Genomic DNA, 27,707 nt, shown 5'->3' on the forward strand with positions numbered 1-27,707 from the left:
AAAAACAACTAAAAAGTTAATGTAAAATATTTTTATCTAATTTTATATTGCTTAAAACTAGCTAAGATATATAAAGCGAGGTGGAGTTTCCGTTGCGGTTCATGAGGTGGCCGCTTGTCCTCGACCAAGTCGAAATTCTTCAGATCCCCACATTGCCAATAATAAATTATAAATGTTTCAAATTCCCGAAAAAAATATTAGGATTTGAAAAAAACAAACAAAAATCTAATGGTTAGGAGGAAGCGAGAGTTTTGGTTTTAGAGAGAGAAATCCAATTTGTGAAGGGTCCACCATCCAGCACGTGGTTTCCTCGTTCCCTCTCGTTCTTCCTTCCAATCTCTTCTTCCTCTCGTTTCCCTCGAAGTTCCTCGTAGGGAACAAATTCATGTAAGTCTTGTTTCTTCTCCCCTTTTATCTATTTATTTGTTTATTTATTTCTTTGTTTCAATTACGTAATTATTTTTTTGATGGAGTGTCTTGAGCGAAAATCCTGGTGTTCTTCTCATGTATTGTAGGACGAATGGAGTTTGGAATATGGAAGCATGAAAAATAAAAAAAAAATATTGCGGACTATTGGGATTTTGTTATAATTATGCGATGAGTTATTTTTGTTTGTTGAATTATTCGATAAAAAAAAGGATTAGGCATATATCTTATCGTTCTATTCCTTTTTTTCCCTCTTTCTAGAGGACATTTTTTTTTCCATTTTATGTGTCTGTTGTTTAATCTTGCGATTTTTTTTTTCTTGAACAAAATTTGATGATGTCTGGGGAAATGCCGTATCCTTGCATTCATTTCTTCCAGAACATGAACTTATTTGGTATCATTTGTATATTTCCTTCATTCTTTTTCTTTTGTTTTGGATTTTTAATTTTCATTTACGTTCTGAAGCCAAATCTTCAGGAAAACAATGTTGTGCACATTTCTTTGGCCGTGCATTTTGTGTGGTCAAAGATGCAATTATTTTTCACCTTGCATCAATTCCTTTAGGACCGAGGTTATGAGTTCACAGAACACTTGGGAATCTCTCACATATGCAATCTTAAATACCCTCCATTGCTTGTATTTCTGCAAGACAATTTGACCCTGCTGCTGGATTGTATTTCTAGTTGGCTTTTCGCCATGTAAGTTTGCCATACTCGTTAATTCAATTTCCTATATGAGATCTTGCCTTCTTCCATCTTACCACAGCTCTAAAGCCATTCCAAGTCTCGGAGAACCTTGGAGGCTTTCTGAGCTTAGAGAAGCCAAGCCTTTTTTATTCACCCGTTGATCTTACAAGTTTCCAAGCAGTTGATGGAGATGCCTAGCTTAACCACGTAATCTGCACCAATTGGGAGTTGATGCTAGGTTGGCATAAATATTTTTTTGTGAATAATCTTTTTAATTTATTTTCTTATAAATTATCATGTTATATTTTATTGTGTCAATGAATGCACATTTATGTGCAATTTTCCTGAGCATATGTGTACACATGAGAGAGAGAGAGAGAGAGAGAGAGAGAGAGAGAGAGAGAGAGAGAGGTTTATTAGGGACTTCATTTAGTTTAATCTATTAGTACCTGCTTGGCTTTCTGAGCATTCTTTCTCGACAGTCATGGTTACCACCTTGGCAACTTGACAACCTTGCAGGATCATGGGGAATTGTATCAAACAATTGTTTGAAATGAGTTTTAGGTTATCTCACTAATATTGTCCTATTAGCAAAGGACAATATCCTGGGCTTTCTTCTCATCATTCGCCCTTGTATCAATGAAACACCATGATAGTTCTCTTTTATCTTGTATGATGATAAGACTGCGAAGGTGTATACCAAATTCAGTTTACAGTGGAATGAAATTAATTTTATGACCAAAAGGAAAATGGAAAAGATTTATAATCCAAATAATATGTTTAATATGATTCTATAAACCTTGGATCTATAACCTCATGAAATTTCAATACTTCCATTCCGGCAACAAGGTTTTAGCATATAACAAATTATCATTGACCTTAAAAGTATCTATCGTTGAATCTTAATCTAATGCTGATTCTATAACTCGTGGTGAAGTTCTGGAACCTATAGTATTGGTTATACAATTTAAGCTCATGTAAACCTGAACAAATTTTCCAAGATCTGGGAAATAAAATTCTTGAAAAAGAAAGAAGGCTAAGTTTAGTCATGGAAAAGACGGTCATTTTCTACAGCACTAATGTCTTCTATTGAAAGAAAGTGAGAAAAAGAAAAAAGAAAAAATATTCCAACAGAGAACATGGACGCATCAATGATCTCATAGAAAAAAAGAAGAAATATAAATTCTCTCAATTCAATACCACGTGCAAAAAATAAATCAAGACTTTCCGCGGTGACAAATAGTTTAGGAACTTTCAGATATTCAGTATAATAGAATTTGCAAATCTTCCAATTTTCTGTTTAACAACACATCTCCTAGTACCTTATTATGAAATTTTAATCCCTTTAAAACAATCAATTATTTTTATATATCTTTAATTTAATATATAATTTCTTTTTGCACCACAGAAGCATTGACTTTAGCTATTCCAACTGCATGAAACAACATCTTTCACTAAAATCTAACTTTGACTAAGTCGTTCTTGGGTTCACATATCTGGAGTTTCCATATATTTTTTTTCTTATCTGTATATGTAAGCCATACATTTTAGCTGGAAAAACTAGAAAAGGTAAATGGAAACATAATGAAAAATTCATCATCAGGAACATTTTCATCATTCCAAGGTTTTTGGTTCTTCAGTTATAATTATTCCTCCATTCAGTTAAATTAGTATATAAAACCCATATATTTTAGCAGGCAGAACTCAAAAGGGTCAAAGATTTCATAGTGAAGAATCCAGCATCAATAACATTTACAAAAGTTCCTAGTTCCTCAGTTTTAATTCTCTCTCTTCACCAGTTAGAAAAATAGCATCTTTCTTTTACTTTTAACTTATTCAATCCAGAATACCCTACAATGTGCATTCATTGTATTACTGCTTTTCACCAAACTGAAACCAGATAATTTTGGAGAAATGGTGAGTAATCTCAGCTATCAGAGAATTGTATCTTGATATAGATTGATGTGACATTTTTCGTTTGACACAGTATATTCCTTGTAAGGAAGTATAGAGTTTTTGTGGTTTCAATAAATACTGTATGATCTTAAACATAAGCATTGCTACTGCTCACTCTTTCAACTTATTTATGCCATCTTTGTTTTTTCATTTAATTTTTATTTATTTCCAGTAATCAACTTATAAATATCCTAGTTATCGTGGAATGGAGGAAGCAAAGGACACTGAGGGAAATTCTTCGGGAGGATCCTCTATTGTCCCTTCCAGTTCACTGCAAGGCCCAATTAATCCTGAACCTCCTACTTTCCTGATCCTTGATGAAATAATTGATGTTAACAATCAGAATAGAGCAGTCATAAAAGATTCTGAATTACTTCTAAATAATGTCCATGATGGCCTACCACCAATCCAAATGGCTTCTAGTTCATTAGAGATTTTAAATGAACTGCAAATTGCTTGTAAGGATGCCATATCCAGCCCATCAGAAGGGGCCAGTCTTCCACTACCTCATACATTGGATCAATCTGAGGAGTCAGATCATGAGCAATCACACAAGTCCGAAGATGAAAATACTGTTATAGTTGATGATGTTCAAACGAATAATGGTTATACTGCCTCTAGCAAATTACGAGAGTCAGAACCTAGGCTGCATGTATTGACCAGCAAGCTTAATCATAGCCAAGTGGAGATTGGAAGCACACAAAAGAAAGCATCCAAATTGTCTGACCACTTAAAACAAGTCGTTGAAAACAGAGGCCTTATTGACACTGCAGCACCTTTTGAATCTGTTAAGGAGGCTGTCACCAAGTTTGGAGGACATGGCGATTGGAAATCCCAGAAGGCAACGAACTTACAGGTAGTGTTTACAACTTCAATCCTTCTTTTGATTTACTTCTGCAGGGGTTGCATCTGCATAGTCTTTGAGTCCATAATTCTGGGATTGAGAAAAAGAATTCCCTTTTAATGTTTTAATTATTTCTTTAATATTTCTTCTCTAATATGTTGCCACAAATTGAGCCCAAAGTTCCAAAATGAATAGCCATTGTTTTCTTCCAATAAGAAATACAATTTCTTCTTATTAATCTGAATTAAAACGAAAAAGAAATTATTCATCCAAGAGATAAGTCTGACTTTGTTTTATCTCATTGTTAATTCCATTATATTTGTTATTGCAAAGTATGCTATGTGAACTCTCATGTCCAAATCCTTGGATTCATGTTTAATACGAATCTGTACCAGATCCACATCGAGCACTTGGATACTTGCTCTAATTTCTTTAACCGTAGCTTTTAGAAATTGATAGAGAGTTGGACTCTTCCAATAGTTATTTTGATGCATTTCAATAACATTAAAAAGTGATGTTTTTCTTTGCTTTTAAGAGATTGATCAAGAATATAAAAAATCAAAATAATTTTGGGAAATATTAGGAAGTTTGACCGTGAAACACGCATATCAGAAAACATTAATAAATAATATCTTTTAATATTTTATATAGTATTTAAATATATGAGTTTATTTAAAAATATTTTTATTGTATGTAACCCTATATCTCTTTTTTCCCTTATGCTGAGTCAGACACTTGGACATGCATCCGAATACAATTCCCGTGTCTGTGTCCATGCAACATTCCCCAAATGTTGCAAAACCCTAATCCTTGATTCCTTTCTATTCCTAATTAAATTTGGTTCTGGAAACAAGAAACTTCACCTCAAACAGTCAACTCTTCTGTTTGTTTTCTTCTCCTTCTTCTTTTTTTTGTTCTGTATTTTTTTTTCTGATGGAGGAAAGCAGAGGCCACAAACCACAGATACCAGGGTTTGCTAAAAATAAAGCTGCTTCTTCCTAATTTCATTTTGATATTTTCTTTATTTTTTTCTGAAGAAGTAAGGTCATAATGGTATTGTAATACAGTGAGTCAAGAAGATATCTAGTATCTGATTCATGATCAATTCTCTTCTTTATTTAAAAACAGACCACTTCTTCTTCTTCTTCTTCCGTATTTTTTTGATAGAGAAAAGCTGACAAACTATACATACCAGGGCTTGCTAAAAATAAAGCTGCTTCTTCCTAAACTCATACTGATTTTTATTTTCTTTTTTCTAAAGAAGTAAGGTGATAATGGTATCATAATACAGTCAATCAAGAAGACATGCAGTATCTGATTCAAGATCAATTCTCTTCTTTATTTTAAAAACAGCCCAAATTTTAACTATAGAGTTATTGTTGTATTTGTTTCTAAAAGGCTTTATTTTTCAGTACTCTTAATGTTATCCAATGCCATACAGAGCATGAACACGTCCTTTTCGTTTATGGAAAGTTTCTAACTTCTTTCATTTTGCATCCATATAGAAGCAGCAGCACATCCAACTTGAACTTGAGAAGATACAAGTGGAAATTCCAAAGTACAAAGAACAATCTGAAATTGCAGAAGATGCTAAAGCAGAAGTACTCAAAGCACTTGATAGCACTAGGAGACTTGTAGAAGAACTAAAGCTAAGCCTGGAGAAAGCACAGACCCAAGAGGCCCTGGCAAAACAGGACTCAGAGCTTGCTGAACTCAGGCTCAAAGAGATGGAGCAAGGAATTGTCAGTGATGCAAGCATTGCAACCAAGACACAAGTAGAGGTTGCTAAAGAAAGGCATTTAACGGCAGTCGCAGAACTAAAATCAGCAAAAGATGAGTTGGAAGCTCTGCAAAGAGAGTTTGTTACTATAGTTAATGTAAGGGACGTGGCAATTGAGAAGGCTGGAGAGTCTATTTCTGCTTTCAAGGAGATCGAGAAGACTGTTGAGGATCTAACTCTGGAGCTCATCACGACAAAGGAATTGCTGGAATCTTCACAGGCAGGACATCTTGATGCAGAAGAGCAGAGAACTAGTGGAACATTGACATGGGAGAGAGACAAACTTAACTGGGAAAAGGAGCTGAAGCAAGCTGAAGGAGAGCTGCAGCATCTCAATATGCAGTTTTCGCTGGTAGACGATCTAAAGTCAAAGCTTGATACAGCTTCCACATTGTTGTTCAGTCTGAAAGCTGAATTTGCTGCTTATATGGAAGCAAAAATGAACCAAGAATCTGATAGCATCGAAGAAGAGAAGCCAGCAGATGAGGAAGGACAAACAATGACAACCCTGACAAATGCTCAAGCAAAATTGGCTCTAACCAAGGAGCTCGGGGAAGTAAAAACCGACATTGAGAACGCAAGAGATGAAGTCAATCGTTTGAGAGTTGCAGCTTCTTCACTTAAAAGTGAGCTGGAAAGAGAGGCGACAGCCCTCACCACCATGAAACAGAGGGAAGGGCTGGCATCGGTATCTATATCATCTCTTGTGGCTGAGCTGAACAGGACAAACTCCGAAGTAGAACTAATCTTGACAAAGGAGAAGGAAGCCCAAGAAAAGATGGTAGATGTGCCTAAGATGCTTCAACAAGCAGCTCAGGAGGCAGATCAAGCCAAGTCAGTCGCTCACTTGGCTCGTGAAGAGCTAAGGCAGGCAAAAGAAGAAGCAGAACAAGCCAAGGCTGCAGTCGGTACTATGGAGACCAGGCTAGACGCTGCTTTAAAGGAGACAGAAGCAGCTGAAGCATCGGAGAAGCTGGCACTCTTAGCAGTCAAAGCATTGGAAAAGAGTAAAGAGGCTGCAGACTTGGACACTAATGACTCCACAAATGGAGTGACTCTTCCACTTGATGAGTACTACACTCTAAGCAAGAAAGTACATGAGGCTGAGGAGCTCGCTAATCAGCGAGTGATTTCTGCCATAGAGCAAATTAAATCAGCAAAGGAGTCTGAATCAAGATGCTTAGAAGGACTGGAGGAAGCACATAGGAAGATAGAAGAAAAGAAGAAAGCATTAAGAGATGCAGTGGAAAAGGCTGAAAAGGCCAAGGAAGGGAAATTGGGTGTGGAGCAAGAGTTGAGGAAGTGGAGAGCTGACCATGAACTGCAACGGAAAGCGAGTGATGCTGCTCAAGGTTTAGCTGATTCTTCGTACTTCGAGGAGACCAGAGAACCAAACATCCTTGTTAATGAAGAAGAAACTGCTCCACATGATAGCCCTCCCACATCTAGCCCCAGAGAACACTCGCAATGGAATGAGGCAATAAATGCCATGCCTGAACCAAAGGTGAGAAGGAGATCATTCTTCCCTCGAATCGTCATGTTTTTGGCCAGAAAGAAGGCTCAGTCATTGAAGTAATGAAACTTATGTTGTACTTACATATCGAAATCTCTTACATATATGCTAATAAGTTTTCCTAATTCTTGGAACTCGGGGTGTGGTTCGGTGTTTAAGCTTGTACCATTGGTATAGTCTTTTCCAGAACATACTGATGAAAACATAATTGTTTAGATTTCATGAATCGTAATATCCAGATGTAAGGAAGTTCATCCACTGCTAATATGCCAATCTTCTGAACAGTTTGAAGATTGTCATAGCCATCAGGGATGATACCAATCCCTGGCAATACATTGAAAGGTACATGCATGAATTGACTCATGGAGAAATCTATGATCATTGTGAGCAGTAAAGGAAGAACAGGTCAGGAGATTACATCTGCATATGTTGATGCATTTTCGTGCAAAAAGATTGATCTATGTGATGTCCTTGATTTGTTATAAAATGTATTTGGTCATTGAATAGTGAAGATAAGTCTGTAGTATAGTTAAAACTAGAGCAAGGTGCATGCAGCGTACACAGTCTAGATATCCTAAGATCTTGATTTTGTTTTTATTTTTTTCAAAATTTCTACATATAGGACTACTTTTTTTTCTATAAATGTGTTTTTTTATCTATATAAAGTAAAACTAAATGCTTTTGAGAGTATTTAGTCCCAAATTCTTCCCCATGAAAATCATGAAATCTTAAGGTTCTTTACATGCACATCTGATGGATAATAAACAGAGAATTTTAACATGTACCCCCCCCCCCCCCCCCCCCCCCCCCCCCCCACAAAAAAAAAAAAAAAGACAGAATTTTAACAATATAGTTTTTTTTTTTTCCAAAAAGAGCAATATGATAAAAAGATTTGGTTTGATTTATAGTCTGGAAGCACTAAAATAAGTTAAACTTTGGCAAGCATATGCATAAGATATCTAGATCAAGATCAAGGGCTTAAGTTTTCAATTTATAAATCTGCAATGTAGTTTCATTCACTAAGTATATTGATACCTTTCGGTTCGAGTTTACTTGATGCACAAAAAAGGCTATCAATGATGATATGTAACAACTAAAGCATCATAATTGGTTTTACAGACGTCGAGTCCATTTGCACCTAACAACAGTAACAGCTAGTTTTTTTGGAAATCAAAACGAGCGTTTTTGTCTCACAACGGCTCTTTTGGCCTGTCTAATGGCTAGAAGTATCTTCCAACTATTCGTTGATAGTATAAATATATGGGGACACCAAGAAGAAAAGAAGTCTTTGAGAAAAAAGATGAAAGGAGTTCACAAAAGAAAAAGAATATTAAGATGCATTCATTAAAAGCTGAAAAATCACATCCTCCACTATTGAGAGAGTTGGTGAAGAGAATTTAAGTTCATTCAAGGCCAATCAAACTAATTCAAAGCTCCATTTATTCTTTGTGTATTTGTCTTTAAGTTGCTGTAATTTATTTATATCATATATTTTTCTCATTCTCTATTGTGATAAGTTTTAGGGGTTGAAACCTGAACCCATTCAAACTTTGAATTGAATTGTATTGAGTCTAGAAAAAAAGCTCGGAAGTGGTTTTGATTAATTTTCAGTGAAAATCAACTAGGTTGATTGTGATCCTAGTCAAAACAATCGGACTGTAATCTTGAAAGGATTATAGTAGAAATTTCTAATAAAGATGTCTTGGGAAGTGGACATAGGTATAGGGTTGGTACCAAATCACTGTAAATTTGCTATATTTGTGGTGTTTGATCTATCTGCTTTGAACTCTAGTATATTTACTTACAACTCATTTTTTAATTGTAATATACACACATATTAAGTTTTCTGTTGTATTTTGTTTAAAGTTTTTGAAAAGTCCAATTCATCCCCTCTCTTGAGCTCCATAACTAGGCAAGATCCTAGCACTAGACTAGTCCTTGCCCATGCTCTAGCCTGTGGTAGGCCAAAACACACACCACATTTTCAACCGTCGTTAGCAACCATAATATCACATCTCAGCCACAACTGACATTACATATACCATGTGTCATATGTACCGGCTAATCTAGATGCCCTTCTTCTTCTTGACCTTATCATTATGCAAAAATTCAATTTACTTATAATTTAATATAATTTAGCATCTTGATTTGATTTCAATATTAGACAGTCACAACCATGCTCTAGCTCATGGCAGGCCAAACACATGCTATGCTTCACCCATGACCAACAACCACAATATCAATTCTTAGCCCACGACTGACACCCCACCTTTCATACATGCCCGGCTAATCTTGATGCCCTCCCCATCCCCACTTTTACATTTATGCAATATTTGATTCAATTATGTCACAACTATGATTAAATACAATTCGTTATTTGGAATTGACTTTCCGACATTAGACTAGTTATAGTCATACTCTAGCCCGTGGTAGGACAAACATAATACCACACTTCAAGCTAAGGCTGATACAATATATAAACCATGTTACTTGCATGGCTTATGCCCATGCCTCATCATATAATTATGTCAAAGTCATGATGTTTCTTAATTTATGTATATTCTACATGATTTCTATAATTATATAACCACCAATTAATAAGTTTGATACAAAGCTAAACTAAGTAACATTGTAATCCATGCAATATTAAATCATCAACATATAATACACATACCAATATGTATAAAATAACCACAATCATACAAGATACATTTAGATACAAAACTTTCGTAATCATGGAGATGATTGTATTGAGGGATTCTTACCTCTAATGGTGACTAACTCAACACGGCAGCATATACCAACCCACTCCTCAATCAGTTACTAGAGTGAAACACCTTAACCAATGTCCTCCTTTAGAGATGATTTCTTCCTTATAGAATAAAGTTCAAACATCACAATAAAGATCATGAAGTAGATTCAATAGCCTAGAACCCTCTACTAGAATCTACGAGAGGTCTACCATTGAGTCCCTTGAATCCCTTCACCAAAGCCTACTGATCAACTAGAGAGAAAAAGAAAAAGGAAGGAAGAGGGAGAAATATAGAAAGAGAGAAAAAGTGAATGGAATGAGAACTATGGAGGTTCTCTCTCTCTTTCTTCAAAATAAAGGAAGGGGAAGATAGGGACTATCAAGCCATTGAACTAGCCGAAGGTGACGACCCATAGCGGCACTTGGCCATGGCATCAGCTGACGATGGTGGTCAGCTGGTGGAGGAGAGTAATAATAGGAAAATATGATCAATGGAAACAAACAAAAAAAAAAAACAACTCTATTCACATCCAACCCACTGGCCGACACTCATGGAAGTGGTGAAGGCAGGTCCAAATCGATGACTGATGGCGGTGAATAAAAAAGGTCCTGTTTGGCAAAGCTTTTAGTAGGTCAGAAAACACTTTCTAACCCTCCAAAAGTATTTTTGGATAGTACAGTAGTGTTTGGTACAAAAATCGAAAAACTATTTTAGCTTTGCGAGGAAGCTGAATGTCTACTTGAGAGAAGCTCCAAAATAGAGCTTCTTCAAAAAAAATACTTTTAGCACGTGTCGAAAAGCTATTTTAGATTTTTAATATTTTTTTATACCAAAATATCCATTATAAAATTATATAATTACAGTAGGTGTCCCTTTATATAATAAAGCACGAAAAAAAATCTGCAAGAGGCCCAACAATTATTAGTTCCTAAAAATATGATATTAATATAATATTAATATATAATGATAATAATTATAATATTTTAAATCAAAATATTATATCATACTATAAATATAATATTATATTACATTATCTTATAATACATTGATATATTATATTATATAATATCAAATTATGTTATATTATTATGTTATAGCATACAATATTATATATAACTATATTAGAATAATATTATATTATATTACAACAATATTATTCTATATTATATATTTATGTATTAATAGATATTATATTTTATTATGCTCTACTATATAACATTATGCAATATTCTTTGTAGTTATTTTGTCATACTAAAAGTATTTTTTTAATTTGTTTGCCAAATACATATTAACATTCCATAACACTTTAGAAATGTAGTTACCAAACAACAAATAGCTTTTTATAAAAGCTCTACTTAAAAAATCTCTACTTCAAAAATCTTTACTTCTGAAAGCTCTACTATCAATAACCCTGCCAAATGGAACCAAAATAAGGAAAAGAGCATGAAATACGGAAGATCCAATTTTAAAAGAAATTTGGTGGCTTGCTGGCCTAAATATGAGCAACAGTGATGGCTTAGGAATCATGAAAGAAATTAGAAGAAGAACAAGCGGTCCTTACCTCATATTCGGCGAGATACCAATAGCTGCTAAGTGAGATCTCCTAACAAAGAGCTAAGGGATTCTTAGTGAAAAGCTTGAAATTGGCGAGTATAGAAGGAGATATTTTTGATGGTGGAGTATCTAGAGGGGTGGAAGGGTGATTTATAGAAATTTTTGTAGGGATTGCTGGAGTTCGAAATGCCCTAGAATTCTTTCTTCCATTATAATTGCTGGAGAGAAGAGAAAGCTCCCATTGGAGTCTTCCTCCCCTCACACACATGCTACAGGCCCAAGCAGCCGGTCCAAGCCAACACCGAGCCAGACAAGGCCAATAAAATTTCTCTTCATCATATTAAAAAAGGAGCAAATGTTCATATGTTTTTACATAATGCTTGTAATAAATTATTGACATATTCTAATTCTAGTTACTTCTGTATGTTGCTTTACACTTTATTTGATTGTATTGATTTATTGAATCATTTTTACTATAAATTATTTCATATTTGTCTATATAACTATGTGAGTTTCCTAATATATATAATTAGAACTCTTGGTTGTCTTCCATCTGTTATTAAATTTTCAATACATGCTAATTGTAACCATATTTGTAGAGAAGCTGCATTATAGAAAAAATAAACCATTTTAAAGAGAGAAACTATCAAGATATGAGATCTTTAGAAATAGGGACTCTTAGGCATTGGGAAACATTTGAAAGAGATAGAAAGAGTAATCTAGAGGGATCTCCAGACTTGATGTGGACCATTTTGGCCACTATGAGTAAAGTTGGACAAGGTTGTGAAGTGAGATCCATCATATCAGAAAGTCGAGTCATAGGCCAAACTTTTAGAGTCCATAATTTAGTCATATGACATCCAAATGATATGATCTTTTTTTTTATCAGATAGTTTTTTGAGATCTACGATGTGACGCCCAAATTCTACATTTTAGGCCTGAAATAGGTCTCATCTGCATCCAAACCAGAATTTGACTCCAAAGAGGGACAACTCAGATCAAACCGAAAGCTTCCTTTTTGGATAAAATTTTGACTGGATGCATCTCTCTATCCAAGAAGAATCAGATAAAGCGATAGAAGATAGAGTTGATATAGAAGTTTAGATCTACCATCAGATGAATTTTTGCCTTTTCAAGTTTATTTCTATTAGTGATGTCTATTTTATGAAAGAGAGTTCTATTAGAATTACGAAAAAAAATCCAACTTGAATTGTGCAAGGAGGGATCTCACCATTATAAATAGAGGCTGTGTGCATATTTTTTTTTAATCATTATTTTAAAAGAAAAGAAGACTTAAGTCCTATTTTCACAACTCTTTCATCTTCTTCTAATTATTTTTTGAGAGATTCGAGTTGAGCACCTTGAGAAAAATCTTTTTTCTCTCCAATCGGATCAAAAAGAGAGAAGAGCACATTGGCCTTTCTATGTACTCTCTATTCTAGATATCCTTTTTTTTAAAAAAATTATCATTGTAGAGATTGGTCTATCAAGTAGATAAAAGTTAATATATTTCAAATAAAGGGTTTACCATGATGATTATAAGATAAATAAACTTATATTTAGATAAAACTAAGTATATTAAAAATTAATTTTGCTTATTATAATAGATTTAAATGTATTTATTTTGATCAATTTCAATTTATATCATATAGAAATTTAGCTATAAATGGGAAGGGGTTATGACCATCCATCTTTCAAATGCATTATACATACTAAATACTACTCTATAGTACTAAAAGAAAGTAATCTTGGTTTTTGGTCATCCTCATAGAATTATAGAAATTATCCCTTTACTCGTTAACCTATTAATTCATATTAATTAGTCCGCCAAACTGATATTTGAGTTACATAATATTTTAGGTGTAAATTACATTGTATCTTTATTAGTTTGAAATTGCCATCATTTCAAATTTCAGTTATGAGTGCTGCATTTCTAATTTAAAAGTTCACTTATGCTAACTTCTAACCAATTTCCCCAATAAGGAGCTTATAAAACTAATAACCACATCTCTATCTATTCCTCTTCGCATCCACAACCCCCCCCCCCCCCCCCCCCCCTCTCCTCTCTTCCCTCAATGCCTTCTTAATTGCCACCTTTTCTTCTTCTATTTCTATCTATATGAATTCTCTTTGGTTGTCCTAAAATCATTAAAAAAGAAAATCCCCTTGGCATCATCAAATTCCCTCTACCCCACCTATTTCATGGTTATTTTCATAAGGTAGGGAACGAATTGAAGGATTCTTCACGTGCATCGCTTGTGCATTATTCTAGTATGTACGTACATACGTACGTACATACATACAAACGTGTGTGCGCTTGCTTGCTTGCTTTTAGGCATGCTTTACTTTGCAGTGTTTTAGTTTTCTAAGAAGAATAAATCTCCTATATTATGCATCTTTTTCCAATGCATCATGAAAGAGAAAAGAAATAATCTAACATTCCTAAAGCTTCATCCAATAATAATTTTTTTGAAAAACTTCTCAAGTCCTATTCTTATCTCTCATGTTTTAGAGTTTCAAGATTGTGATACATGCCGCACTTACTAAACTCTTAAACACACTCTCTCTATATATACATACTAGCAAATAGGCATGCTCAATGCAAATCTAAAAAAAGAATAAAAACAAAACTATTAAATGAATACAAAAATGATAAAAATAAAATATAAATAAAATATCAAAAATAAAAATAAAAATAAAAATAAAAATAAAAATAAAACATGATAATATAAAATAGAAATAAAGTAAGAAATACATAACAGAAGAGTAAAATATAGATTGTTCACAAAATATAGCAAACTAATATAAATTAGAGATCTAACAAAACAAATTAAGTCATAAAAAATATTAAAAGAAATTAAATATATAGAATTTAGTAAAAATGAAAACATGAAACAATACCCCTACAAAAAAAATCAAAATGCTAAAATTTAAAAGGGAAAAAAATAAAAAAATAGATAACAACATATATACAAATAAAACTGAAAAAATGATATAGAAATTAGAAGTAATGCACATGAAATAAAGTTAGAAAAAATAAGTTGAAAAGAAATAGAGGTCATAAGTAGAAATATAAGATTATAAAATTAAAAATAATGGGTAATTGACATGATAATCAAATTACTAAAATTGATATACATATAAAGAACATGATAATTTGAAAGGTCAAATTAGTTATACAAAACATAACTAAAAATATATTAGATGAAATATTTTTAAGATAATAAAAATAAAATGAGGAGTGAAAGGACACAAAAGAAGAAGAAAAGGGGATCAAAAGAAATATATCGAATGATGTTATTGATAAAAGAATGTATAAATAAAATAAAATAAAAAATAAAGGATAACGAAACAATATATAAAATACAATATTTTATATAGGCTAAATAAAAATTTCTAGGACAAATAATAAAATGAACAAAAAAATATAAACAATATTTTAAAAGAAAGAAATGCATATGAGAATAATAAAGTGAAATATATAGGGTTTGCCTAAGAGAGATGAAGACTGAAGGATACAAGAGGGATAGAGACGAATGAAGGGAGGGGAGATAGTGGAAGGCATGCAAAGGAAGGATGAGAGGGAGAGGGTTAGGATGGAGTGGAACGCACACCGAAAAAGGGTACAAATGTTGCCGACCATTAATGACTAGTTTGAGTGGTTAGAGATATGGAGAGTTGGGGGAGGACATGTGGAAGAGAAATAAAAATTAAAGAGATGAGGGAAGTTAAGAGTTGTGAGTGAGAGATGGTGGATAGAAGGAGCAGAAGATAGGAAATGAAAGAATTGTGTAAATAAGAGATGAGACTAGAGAGAGACATGTGAGAGAGGAGCGTTAAATTGTGTGAATTATAATTGTGTGCGGGAGATATTTCAATTTGTTTATAATTTTAGTTATTTTATTAAATTTTTATTATTTTGGTTGGAAAAGTTTGAACTTTCAGAGATTTTTTGAATAAATCTAATTCGATTGAAAAAGAAAAGAGTCTATATGTGATAGAAATATAGAAATAAATAGAGACATATTTAACTTGTTAATTATATTATTTTTCTAGATATTTGTGAAGAGAAAAACTAAAGGAAACCTGAAATTGATAGATATAGTCTAAAAAATAATATACCACTTTTTAAATAATATATTAATTTATATAAAGAGAGTAGAGTTGATATGCATGTGGTTTCATCATATAAAGCTGACTTCAAGGATTTTGTCTCATCGTATATTTGTAAGAGCAAGTAGATGATTAGTGTATATTGAACATAGATAGTCATAAACAGATTCACCTACACCTACTGATATCATAGTTTTAAGTAATAGTTTGTTATAATGATCATTATAATGATTTTGGTTACATCCTGTTTATTGAGATAAACAATACGAAAAAATATAATGGCTATTATTTTTTATTATTTTCTATTAAAATATATCGTTATAACACAAAGATTGACATTTATTTCCATTTGTACCTTTTTAAACTAAAAGAATACTTTTCAAAACACAATTTTTTATATCTCGAAGGAATTCCTGTATGGTTAAAAAAAAAAAAGAATATCATTTTATCTAATAAAAATTAAAAGAAATTAACACCATTATTTTTCTATTACCTGTTATTTTCTTTTGTGACATCATTAAAACATCAGTAATTTCAATAATTATTTGAATATTAATATTTTGAAACGTTGTTTTTTGAGACAAATAATGGTGGTTAAAACCATGCTTGTGGTCCATAAGGGACTAAGGGTTTGCCTGAGGTCTATTATGATGGGAAAATGTGTTATTTAAAATAATAACTTATATTCTAAACTAGGAAATGGACCACCATTTAATGTACTATAATTTAATCCGAGCCCTAATAATCCAAATTACAAACAACGTTATCAATCCCCTGTCCTTCACTTCTCCGGCCAAAAAAGAAAAAAAAAAATCCTTGTTCGAACCATTCGAGTATTTTGTACGCTCGTCATCGAAGCTCCCGCTGTGCTTCCTCCAGATGGGAGGCGGCCGCAGCGGTGGCGGAGGACAAGGGGAGGAGCGCCGAACCCTCGCCAAGATCGCCCTCACCTCGCTGTCGGCGGCGGTGGCGGAGACCGCGACCTTCCCGATAGACATCATAAAGACCAGGCTCCAGCTCCACGGCGAGTCTGCACACCTCTGCCCGCCCGCCGGCACCTCCGCCGCTGGCAACGCCCTCCGAGTCGCCTCGGAGATCTGGAGGAAGGGCGGCGTGCTCGGATTCTACAGTGGCCTCTCCCCCGCCGTCCTCCGCCATCTCTTTTACACCCCCATCCGCATCGTGGGCTACGAGCACCTTCGGAGCGCCGCCGGCACCGACGGTTCTCTCCTCGGAAAAGCCCTCGCCGGGGGCGCTTCTGGCGTCCTCGCTCAGGTACCCCACTCTCCAAGATCCCGTTGTTTGACGAGTAGAATCGGTTATTGTGATAGAAGAATTGTTCCGAGATCCTAACCATCTAATGGTAGATAAAAATGTGTGAGATGCTGTATACATAATTTGCTTGCTCCCTTCCGGGACCATTAACTGATAAATGTGGATCAAAATGTGATAAAGTTTACTCCTTGCGAACCAGCCAGGGTCCGCCCTGGAAGGCTGGTCCGGGGGTGGTGGGGTGAGGACCTATCACTAACATTTAGTTTAAACTTGAACTTGAGCATAATCAGAGGTTGAATGGAATTAGAAACATCTTATCCTTGCATACCTACAATCCTAATTAGACAAAAGATCGACAAAAGAGAAAAATCTGAGTCTGTCATATATATGAATAGCATGGGGGTGAGAGAAAGTCATAAACTTTATGGTCAGATGGTAACTTTGTATTATGTTATATTCTTTATTGTCTGAAAAATGGAAAGTCCTTTTCTTAAAAAAAAGAAAAAAAGTCAGTCTTACGAAAGAGAGGAAAAAGTTCGCAGAGGAGACACTCATCTTTCTCAAGAAAGCCTTTTCATTGTAATGAAAGAAACTTGCGAAGGATACAGAGTGAACTAGGAGGCTAATGGCAATAGGGGAGGGACATGAGGGAGTTAGAGGCTTGGCTGAGTGAGATACCTTTCCTTTCTTTAGTTAAGTTGAGACCCCTCCTCCCCCCGAAAAAAAGAGAAAAACTCATCACATTTAGAATATTATTGGAGGAAGGGAAAATGCTTGTTAACACAAATCACATCAAAAATGGATCTATATAGCAGTTCTTAGCTTTCCCAATTCTCCATTTTAACCTGTCAAAGAGCCATACAACTCAACATTTATTGTGTAACCTTTTCATGTCAGATTCATTTTACCATGTTGGGAGGGGATTCAAATATTTAAATATGAAATATTGCAAACTCTGAGTTCTTTTTTTTTTTTTGGGGGGGGGGGGGTGGGGTGATAAAGAAATGGGTATGTGGGAAATCAGCTCCGGGTACAATAGAACTATTTCAGAATTTATCAAACTTAAGGAGGCCCCCGCTTCCCTCATCCTCACTTGACTTCACCCCTACAACGATTTCTCTGAATAATTCTGGCCAATTCTCGAATATTATTGCAATTTGATAGGAGAAAAATGAGACTCTGAATTACTTATGACTGTAAACTTCTCTTCCTTCTTTGGTCCCCGAATGAGGTGATTGGATTAGGATGTAGTCCTCATTGAATACTGCATAGTTTTCCATTCTACATGGGCTTCTCTTCCTATGATGAGTTTCACATGCTTTTGCACCATACAACATCTCCAAGAGCCTTGTATTAACATTGGTTTTCTGTTATAGTTCCAACTATTATAGGAAATGTTGCCTAGCTACTAGAGGTGATGAAGGCTTGAGTATTAATTAGTGCTACAATGGACTATCATGCTCCAAAGGCGGCGTCCTTGGCAGCCACCATGTGGTAGCTTTCACGTTAGTTTGGGTAGCCCTATGTTTCATGCTTTTCTTGGGGGAACCTGAATTCGAAATATGTTGGCTAAGGAAATATGGACTAAATATAAAGTGGGTCTTAAAATGTAGAGAGGCCAAAGATTTATTTACTTAGTGCAACTTGAGAAAGTAACACACCATTAAATTTCAATGCTTTTCCAAGAAAAAAAAGATGACCCAGTGGATGAGGCTCCCACCATTGCGGGATCTGGGGAGGGTTAGATGTACACAGCCTTACGTCCATATTCAGAGAGTCTATTTTCAAATTTCAAATCTATGACCTCTAGGTCATAATGGAGCAATCTTACTGTTGCACCAAATTTCATCTTCGTTTTCAAGATAAAAAGTGTTTAAAAAATATCCACAAGTTCAACAAACATATAAATGTAACGCAATTTTGCATTTGATAAGACAATAAACCATTTTGGATCCAACAACAAAAGGAAAACTTTTGGATCCAACAAGTAAGGGAAGACTTTATACTGGATAATAAGGAACAAATGACATAGATCATGGTAGTAAATATTCTATATCCAGGTTGGAACCTTGTATGCACCACAATCCTATTAGGCTCTTATAGTTAGTATTGGGTGTGATCACATAATCCACTAAAATTGCATATTTGTATGACTTCATAGTTAAGGAACCAAGGTTGGTTGTATCGATATCAGGGCCTATACCGGCTGTTCGGTGGTATGATATGGTACGGTAATGTGCTATACTATTTTGGGCCATATTAACAAAGCTAGTGCTGGAGAGGGACGGGGAGAAAGAAGGAGAGATAGGAAAAGAGAGAGAGGGAGGAAGAGGGAGAGGGAGGCCGAGAGAGTGAGAGAGGGAGAGGGCTCAAAAGCTCTCATCTCCTCTACAGATGACAACCTTATAGGTTGCCTTTGTTTCAGAACAAAATAGGGCTCTGCTTCTTTTTCTTTTTTTGAAATTTCTTAAGTGAAGTATGTTGCCAACTTCGCTATCTCTCTCTCTCTCTCCCGCTCAAGCCCAATGCCTTTCCGGCATGCTTGTGCCAAGATTTTAGGCCTGGTGGGCCGCATCAAACCTAGAAAATAAGCTCGTTCAGTAATCATGCTAGGTTCATGCTTAGGGATTAAAGCTAGGCCCAAGCTTGGTTAAGCTGAATTTTCTTATTTTTCTTGCATTATTTATCTATGTTTGATGCAAATGTAGACTTAATTGACTATTGTTGTTGATATGTGAACTTAATGGACAATAGACTTGTTGCAAGTTGTTGACAATATTTAATTATTCATGTTTAGCATTTTTAAATATATTTTTGGCATTTTCGAGAAAATAAAAAATTGATCATGAAGCTCAAGGCTCGAAATGAAGCCCGAGTAAGGGCTAGGCCTAAGCTTGGCCCATGAACAAATGTATTGGAGAGGTGCTTGCCTAAATGCCTCTTGCTTTGTTCCAAGTGCTTGCATAGGCATTATCTTAGTAAACTCGCCTTGCCTAGGGCCTATTGAGGTGTTTAGGGGCATCCTTGCCTTGCTTGAGCACCTAGGCAAGCACCTCGAGCACCTTTGACATCATTGATGTGGGATTTTACTGCGTCGTGTTTTACAGGGAAAAGGTAGTGGTATGTCAATAATGAGAATTGAGACGTTGTGCAAAGTTTAAGGATGAACAGGTAGGTCAACTGATTACAATATCAAGTTTTAGGAGAGTTGGAGTATATAATGGTAGGTTAAAAAATTGGATAAAACAACAGACAAATAGTTAAATTTCTTAGAGAATCTATTGTATTGTAGTATAAATGCTTAGTAGCTAACCAAAATGATGAAACTGAAAGAAGTAACTACATACACTCTAAGAGATGACAAGATTAATGATTGTAATTCGACTCTTTACCCTTGCAAGTGAAGCTTTAAAAATAGTAGTACACGTGCTGAAAAAGTTTTTACGATGATGGATAGAGCAAAAGCCATTCCTCAAGCATATGCTTATAAAAAGTTAACCCATGAAATAAGGCATTTGACTTAGGGTCCACCAGTGGATGTTTCATTTGTTTTCAGAGACATTAAAGAATTGCAAATTTGATCTTCAAACCTATGCATCTTGAACTGTTCTTGAATTTGTCGATCAAGAACATAATTTTGTTAATAGCCAAAGCCATAACGATCAAGCCTTATCACAACTATGGGGATCATAATTTGTTTCAGATAATACTATTTTACTTAGATTTCCTCTAGAAGATAAGAAGGTTTACTAGGAATCACGTAAGTTAGCAATTCAATTACAGTCATTAGGTTCTAAGCTCGAGTATGTAGGTAAATGGAAAAAAAAGAAGAGATTGATCAAAGTCTTTAAGTTACAAAGAATGAATATACACAAAGAGGGGAAAAAGATCCAATTTGATTGAGACCGGTTAGGATCATAAGATCTATATCTATATTATGCATAATGCAATCCCTCAAATCATAAATTCCTGCTTGATCATGTTATTTAGGAGCCCATTTATATAAAGTAATAGGAGTATAGAGGTTTTAGAATTACTTATTTATCTCTAATAAGTGCAAACATGTAAAATTAGCAAACTCTTTAGGGATTTTGTTTGACTTCTTATTTTGAGAACCATTTATTGAAATCTGATTCTTTCTTTTGCCTAAAAATATTCTACGTAAAGTGCATAATTGATAGCTTATATATAAATAACTTGAATAACTAGACTTGATGCTTGTCTCATTAGACATGCTACATATGGGTTTATGATGGTGGAAAATAGACTTCTTACATGTATGGCCTTTTATTCTCCATTCACCTACTTTGTAATTGACTTATTTTTTCAATTTTTATAGTATATTTAAAAATCTTGGAGAAATCAGAAAAATCCTTGTAATCTGTGAGCCAGTCCAGGACGCAGTCTGATCTAAACCCTCTGCAGTTTTACAGCTCGATCCTGATCCAAACAACATGTGATAAGATCTCTGAGCCCACCAGAAAAAAAAGTACCTAATCATACCAAAAAAAACAGGAACGAAGAAACAAATAAAAAAGTATCTAATCACCTTAACAACATGATTGACCGCTGTTGATATCAAAGGAAGATCAGTGAGAAGCTTTGCATGCATGAGACTAAGCTTTACATAATGCTTGAATGTGTTTCATTTTTGTTTGGATTCTTGAAACAAACTACTAATCAAGATATAGGCTTATGGCTGCTTCGACAAGTGTTCTCTTGAGAATAGGGAACCTTGATTTGTAGGAAGTTCTGAAGGATCTCAGGGTTATCCATTTTGAACTATTGCTAGATATGCGACTCATAAGCAATTGTGGTCATGTCATGACCAATACTGGTCATGATATCTGCATTGTCCAGGTATGTGAGGACACTGGAGGAACAATAAATTAAATTCTAGACCTAAGGATTGTTGTCTGAAGCTATCAACTAATCCTATGCCAAATTAAATCTCCATGGGTCTAAAAGCTGATGGATTTCTAATAATTGTAGTACACATTTATCAAGGAGATGTAGATAGACTTGGGTGTATCATGGAGAAGTATAGTACAATTAGACGTAGCAAATTTAATTACTCAAATTGGTAAGGGAGCTGCAACACTTGGGATGTGCAGACCAGATAAAAATGCAGGCTTGGTCTCGCATGATGAATAATCAGATGCCTAAGTGCATTGTAGACCTGCAACTTACACTACTTGACAATATAGAAAAAATAAGGAGTTATCAAAAACACCAAACTGGAGCATCATTTTATGGTGGAGCAGATAGATTTGTTCTTGCATTGATTTAGGATATTGCATAAAGACAAACTTGTGAAACAAAAAGGTAAACATGAAAAATAAGGTGGTGTTGAAGGGATAAATGCTCTAGATGAAATTTCCAACCGGTGTAATCGGCTGCTTTTGACAAGGATATTGCTCATGGAAGAAAAAGGATGAGAATGGGACTGCAAACCCAGAAATATTAAGGTGATTGTTTAAAATTTGAGGTAAGAGATAACAAAGGAACATTTCAAGCATGTTTAAATGTCAGTCAAGCACTAAAATCAGAGTTAATCAACCCTTGACACAAGCTAGGCAATGTTGTTTGATATGACTAGGGAAGAGATAAAACATCAATTATAAACTATGAAATAAAGCGTCAAAATGAACAAAAATGTTTCAGTTAGAACAAAAAGCGCAATGAAACAAGTAGTGTCCTATTTCCACTTTTTTGGTAAGCAATGGGCCAATGAGTCTTATTTCATTCCATATGCTAGGTTTTTGGCAAAACCAGCTGGATTTCGCTTAAAGCAAAATGTTGGCACCAGGGGCTACTCTAAATTAGAAATCAAAATTCAAAGCTCTTTTGCATGAAGTCGGTTCTATTATGGAAATAATATTGGCTAGAATAAGGTGTGGCAGTGTAGGAATTTTGTTTTGGAGTATTATGTGATCTTTGATGGAAAACTTAATTAATACTGTTCTGGTAGGCTTGTGCTTTTGGAGCGTAATGTGATCATTGAAGGAAAATTTGAATACTACGGGCCTGATTGGGATGTTCCTGCAGGATTCAGTCAGATGGGCTGGAGGGAAAGCATGGGGCTGAGGGAGTGGGAGAGGGAGAGGAAGAACATGCACATGATTTAAAAAGACCTCAGGAGATTTTTTTTTTTTATCCCATGAGGATCACGCCGCATAGATTTTTTTTGGTCCCATGGGGATCACCCCCCGTTCTTTCTCCGCTCGCTCTCCTGCTCCCTCCCATCCTTCCCCCTCATGCTCTCTCTCTTTCCAGTCTATCTTGCCAGATCTCTTGGGAACTTCCAAAACAAGCACAACATGTTAATAGCCAGATCTGTTGGAACCATTAAATGGTGAATCACGAAGAGGGCAAATTAGCACAACATAGATGAGGATTTTGAGGTGGATATGCGAATATAAAAAGGGGGGAATTAATAGGTATAGTACTTAAAAATTAATAGTTATAGTACTTAAAAATAAGAGACATTGTTTAAGAATCGTTTGAGAATGTTTGGTCATTGGTATTGCTAGCCAAATACAGGGCCTTGGTGAAACCGTAAAGTGCACATATTTGAGTTAAAGGGATAGAGAAAGGAGGGCAATGCCTAGGAATATTTGAATGGAAGTAGTGAGATGGTGCTGAGATACCTACTTTAGGATTAAACATCTAGTGATGAAATTATTGATTCGATTTTTGACTCCGTAATTGATTGGAGAATGCTTATTTGTTATCTCTGATGAGTTCTAATGTAAGAATATATAGGTTTATTTGTGGTAGTATGGAACAATTCTATTAGTTGGAGTAATTATGCCTTTTCATAATTGTTTGGAGATGAGTTTGAACTGATATGAGGGCAGGAGTATGATTTCTCAAAGTTATACTTTTGGTTAGAATTTTGATGTAATATCCATTGAAACCGTTAACTATCTAATTAACCCGAAAAGCTTATGATATCTCAAAGTTATACCATTGGTGAGAATTTCGATGTAATATCCATTGAAACTGTTAACTATCTAATTAACCTGAAAAGGTTAAGCTGATAGGAAAAGGGTCGCCAATGCATATTAGGTTTAACACTCCCTTCATATGTGGCCTAGATCATGTTTGTGGAGGGACCAGAATGATTGAAATGAATCTAGATAACAACTACAATGATTGGAATAAAGATAATAACCAAATTAATTAATATTTAGCATGGAAGGGATTCGAACTTATACCTCCAGTAAACTTGAGTGCTTATGTCATGTTAACTAACTAGTTTACCAAACTTTTTATTTTATTTGGCTCCAAGGCAAACTTGTTAAGCCGCCAAAGCCACTATTGAGTGATGTCGAACCAGATCCGGGAAGAATGATTGCGGTGGTAGAAAGTAAGAGAAGAGAAGGAAGAAGAAGAAGAGAAGAAGGAGAAGGAAGGAGGAAGAGAAGAGAGGAAAACGTGGGGGAAAGAAAATGCTTAATTCTTCATTAAACTTTCATCATGAAAATAATTCCCTATATATAGGGCCCAAATACACAATTTGCATAAACCTTCTTACACAGAAATAAATCCTAATAAACCCACAAATAAGCTCTAAAATGCAGATAAGCCCAGAAATAAAATAAACCACAAATAAACCCTAAAATGCAAATAAGCCCAGAAATAAAATAATAAAATAAATATGCACATAAAATGGTGGCCTAGCTGATGTCCCCATCATTGAGGTAGCCAGAATAAAAACTAGTATTGCCATAAAGCATCAAACTTTGCCTTGTTGGCACCAATCCCTAGCTGCTTGGAGGCCTCCTTAAATCTATGGCCCAAGAGTTAGAACCAATATCATTATAACATCCAAGTAGGTATTCTCCAATAAAACCACTAGATTCACACGTATAGCTAGGAAAAACTGGAGATGTCAAACCTTGTAGACTTGCATAGCTAGGGATATACATTGGGTAAAAACTAGCCTGGTAATTAGCACAAGCATATTCTCTTCTACCACCAGTTACTAAATTATTACTATTGAAACAAGAACTTGTTGTCCTAGTTATAGTTATCAGCATTTTTAGGCATTGCAAGCTTGACTTCTACAATACCTTCCCCATAGCCTTCACTAATTGAAATGTAATGAAGCCAAAGCCTCTCCATCAGCCCCCATTATCATTTATCACAATGACATTAGTGATTGTACTGAACAATCCAAAATAACTGCTAAACTCATCCTTTGTTAGTTTAGGAGTCAAACCACCTACAAAAATCTTTGGATTAAAGGGAGCTCTATGACGAGAATTGGTATTGTTATTTGTTAGCGCTCCATTTTGATCTTGACAGTGATTTGCTTGTAGTTGTTGATGATTTTGGTCCTCATGCCATCTTGGTATGCCTTTTTTGGCTTCTACCTTTCTTCCCAAGATGATGTCCTCAGTCTCAACAAGAGCCCTTTGGTGGCCAATTTGATGAACTAGATGAAGGTGAAGCCCCTGCTCTTAGTGACATTGGTCGATGCCACCTCTCGATACTCGCTAAATTTCTCGTCGAGTCCTCCATCATGTCCCACAAAATATGTGCTCCTTATGACTCCAATAAAACCTGAGGTCTGAAACCATGTAAATAACCAATTGACTGTAAAAGCTTAAGTTGATAGGGAAGGGGTCAACAATGCATATATGTCTTAATGGAAACAAATAGCTACAATGAAAATGATTTAACATTGAATGAATTGACAAAAAATATTCATAAGAAGAATACTAAATAGATGGAAGATTAAACTTGTTATAGATTAAGCATGTTTGCACATGTAGACATTTTGTGCATATCTATTCCTTATAGAAACAAAAATATATGTTCAGTCTGCATTATGCTAAAATTGTAGTTAGAACCTTAACAATCTAAAGCAGGTGTTGGCGTAGGAACACAAAATTGGTTCCATGGAGAAATCAAGAACACAAGTATGCCTAGGATAGATTGATATAAAATAATATCAAATATTTTGAAAAAATTATCTAATAGTTGAGTAATGCTAATATACTTGCACATGTATATTAGCATTGTGAGGTAGGTCTACTTGGAAGATTGGGGGTCTAGCATCAATGATCCGAGCCATTGGATATGATCTACTTTGTCTACATTGCTTAGAGATAAAAGATTATCTGACTTAGAGATTCCTAGTCCATTCATCTAAGTGGTCAAAAAATGGACAATTTAAATAATACAAAACAGTGCATGTGCTTTGAATATTGGATGCATAGGCTAGGGATCTACAAATCATATATTTTTTTAACAGTAAGCAGTTTACAGATGATAGATTACATCTAATGCCTTGGACCGTTAGTGTTGTATCCCTTGTCATCCCATCAGGCCCGACTTCACGGGTGCTAATATACTTGTGCAAGTATATTAGCTTTACTCTTAATAGACTTGTATTTATACCTAGAAAATACATGATATAATGATTGAATAAGAAAATACTAATGGTTTCACAAGAGAAGTGATTAAGTTATTGGTCTTATTGCTTAAATGTGAGGATTGTAAGCACCAAGAGGCAGGTGTAGACTGGGAGCAAGATTTAAAAGATGCTGTGGCATGGAGGGAGATTCCATGCTATGAGATACCAAGTGGTCATCTCATTACCTCACAAAAGGCGTGTACACATCTAGGAGCAACCAGAGGACCAGGAGCCAACCATGCAAAGATGGGATGTGGCTTGATTGTTATGAATCAAGACACTCGTTTAAACACAAGCTGTCTGAAACAAATTTGCATTAAGCATGATACAGTTTGCGATCATCACATATATGACTGTACAAATGGATAAATTACCATCAGTGTCATTGTATATTCAAATTTTGGTGATACTAAACCAACACAGACAATTAATTGGCTTTCCTAATCCAGGTTGTGGCAAGCCCAGCTGATCTTATAAAGGTGAGGATGCAAGCAGATAGCCGTCTTTTGAGCCAAGGACTGCAACCCAGGTATGCAGGGATATTTGATGCCTTGACAAAGATTATCCAAACAGAAGGCTTTCTGGGACTTTGGAGGGGGGTGTTTCCTAATGCGCAGAGAGCATTTCTGGTCAACATGGGCGAATTGACATGCTATGACCATGCAAAGCATTTCATTATTCGCAAGCAAATTTGTGAGGATAATGTATTTGCTCACACATCGGCATCAATAGCTTCCGGTCTCTCAGCAACTGCTCTTAGCTGTCCAGCTGATGTGGTCAAAACTAGAATGATGAATCAAGCTTCGGGCAAAAAGACCCAGACATTATACAGGAATTCTTATGATTGTTTGGTTAAGACTGTGAAATTTGAAGGCATGATGGCATTGTGGAAGGGTTTTTTTCCGACATGGGCAAGGCTCGGCCCATGGCAGTTTGTATTCTGGGTATCTTATGAAAAGTTTCGACAAGCATATGGTCTTTCATCTTTTTGATAAACTTGAGGCGCCTTCTTGTCCAGTTCCTATATGGTTCCCATTTGATTAGCCAAATCTGATAAAATTGTCAGGGTTTCATTCAATTTAACAACAGAAAGGCATGGTAGTTTTAGATTTCACTAGAAGCAACTGTAAGTGCCCAAAATATGAAATATTTATTGAAAGTGCCATTGTTTGTTTTTCAACTTGTTCCATTTTCTTAAATTTTCTTATGTATTTGTTTGGTGGTACTGGCATGAGTGCCCTCAATATCAATTAGGACTCATTCTTTGGTAGGAAAATATTATGAAAAAGTTGGTCAACTTTTTCATTGGCCAACTTATTCATGTTCTTATACTTTTTTTTTTTTTTCTAATACTTCTTTGGGTAAGTTATTACTGTATGG

At 35.1% G+C, this 27,707-nt stretch overlaps 2 protein-coding genes across 2 annotated transcripts; both read left to right on the forward strand.

Annotated features, from left to right (window-relative positions):
* Positions 1–261: 261 nt before the first annotated feature.
* On the forward strand, positions 262–7,427 carry LOC103718947 (protein WEAK CHLOROPLAST MOVEMENT UNDER BLUE LIGHT 1-like). Its single transcript, XM_088701277.2, has 3 exons — positions 262–387; positions 3,241–3,924; positions 5,418–7,427. Exons 2-3 carry the CDS (start codon positions 3,274–3,276, stop codon positions 7,266–7,268), a joined length of 2,502 nt encoding a protein of 833 aa, XP_088557403.2. The 5' UTR covers positions 262–387; positions 3,241–3,273; the 3' UTR covers positions 7,269–7,427.
* Positions 7,428–16,388: 8,961 nt separating this feature from the next.
* UCP3 (Mitochondrial substrate carrier family protein) lies at positions 16,389–27,507 on the forward strand. The gene is made up of 2 exons (XM_008807957.6): positions 16,389–16,900; positions 26,777–27,507. Exons 1-2 carry the CDS (start codon positions 16,505–16,507, stop codon positions 27,317–27,319), a joined length of 939 nt encoding a protein of 312 aa, XP_008806179.3. The 5' UTR covers positions 16,389–16,504; the 3' UTR covers positions 27,320–27,507.
* The last annotated feature ends 200 nt before the right edge of the window (positions 27,508–27,707 follow it).

Source organism: Phoenix dactylifera, chromosome 7, assembly GCF_051530095.1.
Source record: "Phoenix dactylifera cultivar Ajwa chromosome 7, Ajwa_hap1_PhDact_Kaust_v1.1, whole genome shotgun sequence".
Classification (NCBI taxonomy): Eukaryota; Viridiplantae; Streptophyta; class Magnoliopsida; order Arecales; family Arecaceae; genus Phoenix; species Phoenix dactylifera.

What these genes read in the sequence shown, in the direction of transcription:
- UCP3 (XM_008807957.6), top strand. Translation starts at nt 16,505, where the DNA reads ATGGGAGGCGGCCGCAGCGGTGGCGGAGGACAAGGGGAGGAGCGCCGA. An exon ending in CTTCTGGCGTCCTCGCTCAG is followed by an intron (nt 16,901 to 26,776) that starts GTACCCCACTCT and finishes TTCCTAATCCAG; the next exon opens with GTTGTGGCAAGCCCAGCTGA.
- LOC103718947 (XM_088701277.2), top strand. Translation starts at nt 3,274, where the DNA reads ATGGAGGAAGCAAAGGACACTGAGGGAAATTCTTCGGGAGGATCCTCT. An exon ending in AGAAGGCAACGAACTTACAG is followed by an intron (nt 3,925 to 5,417) that starts GTAGTGTTTACA and finishes GCATCCATATAG; the next exon opens with AAGCAGCAGCACATCCAACT.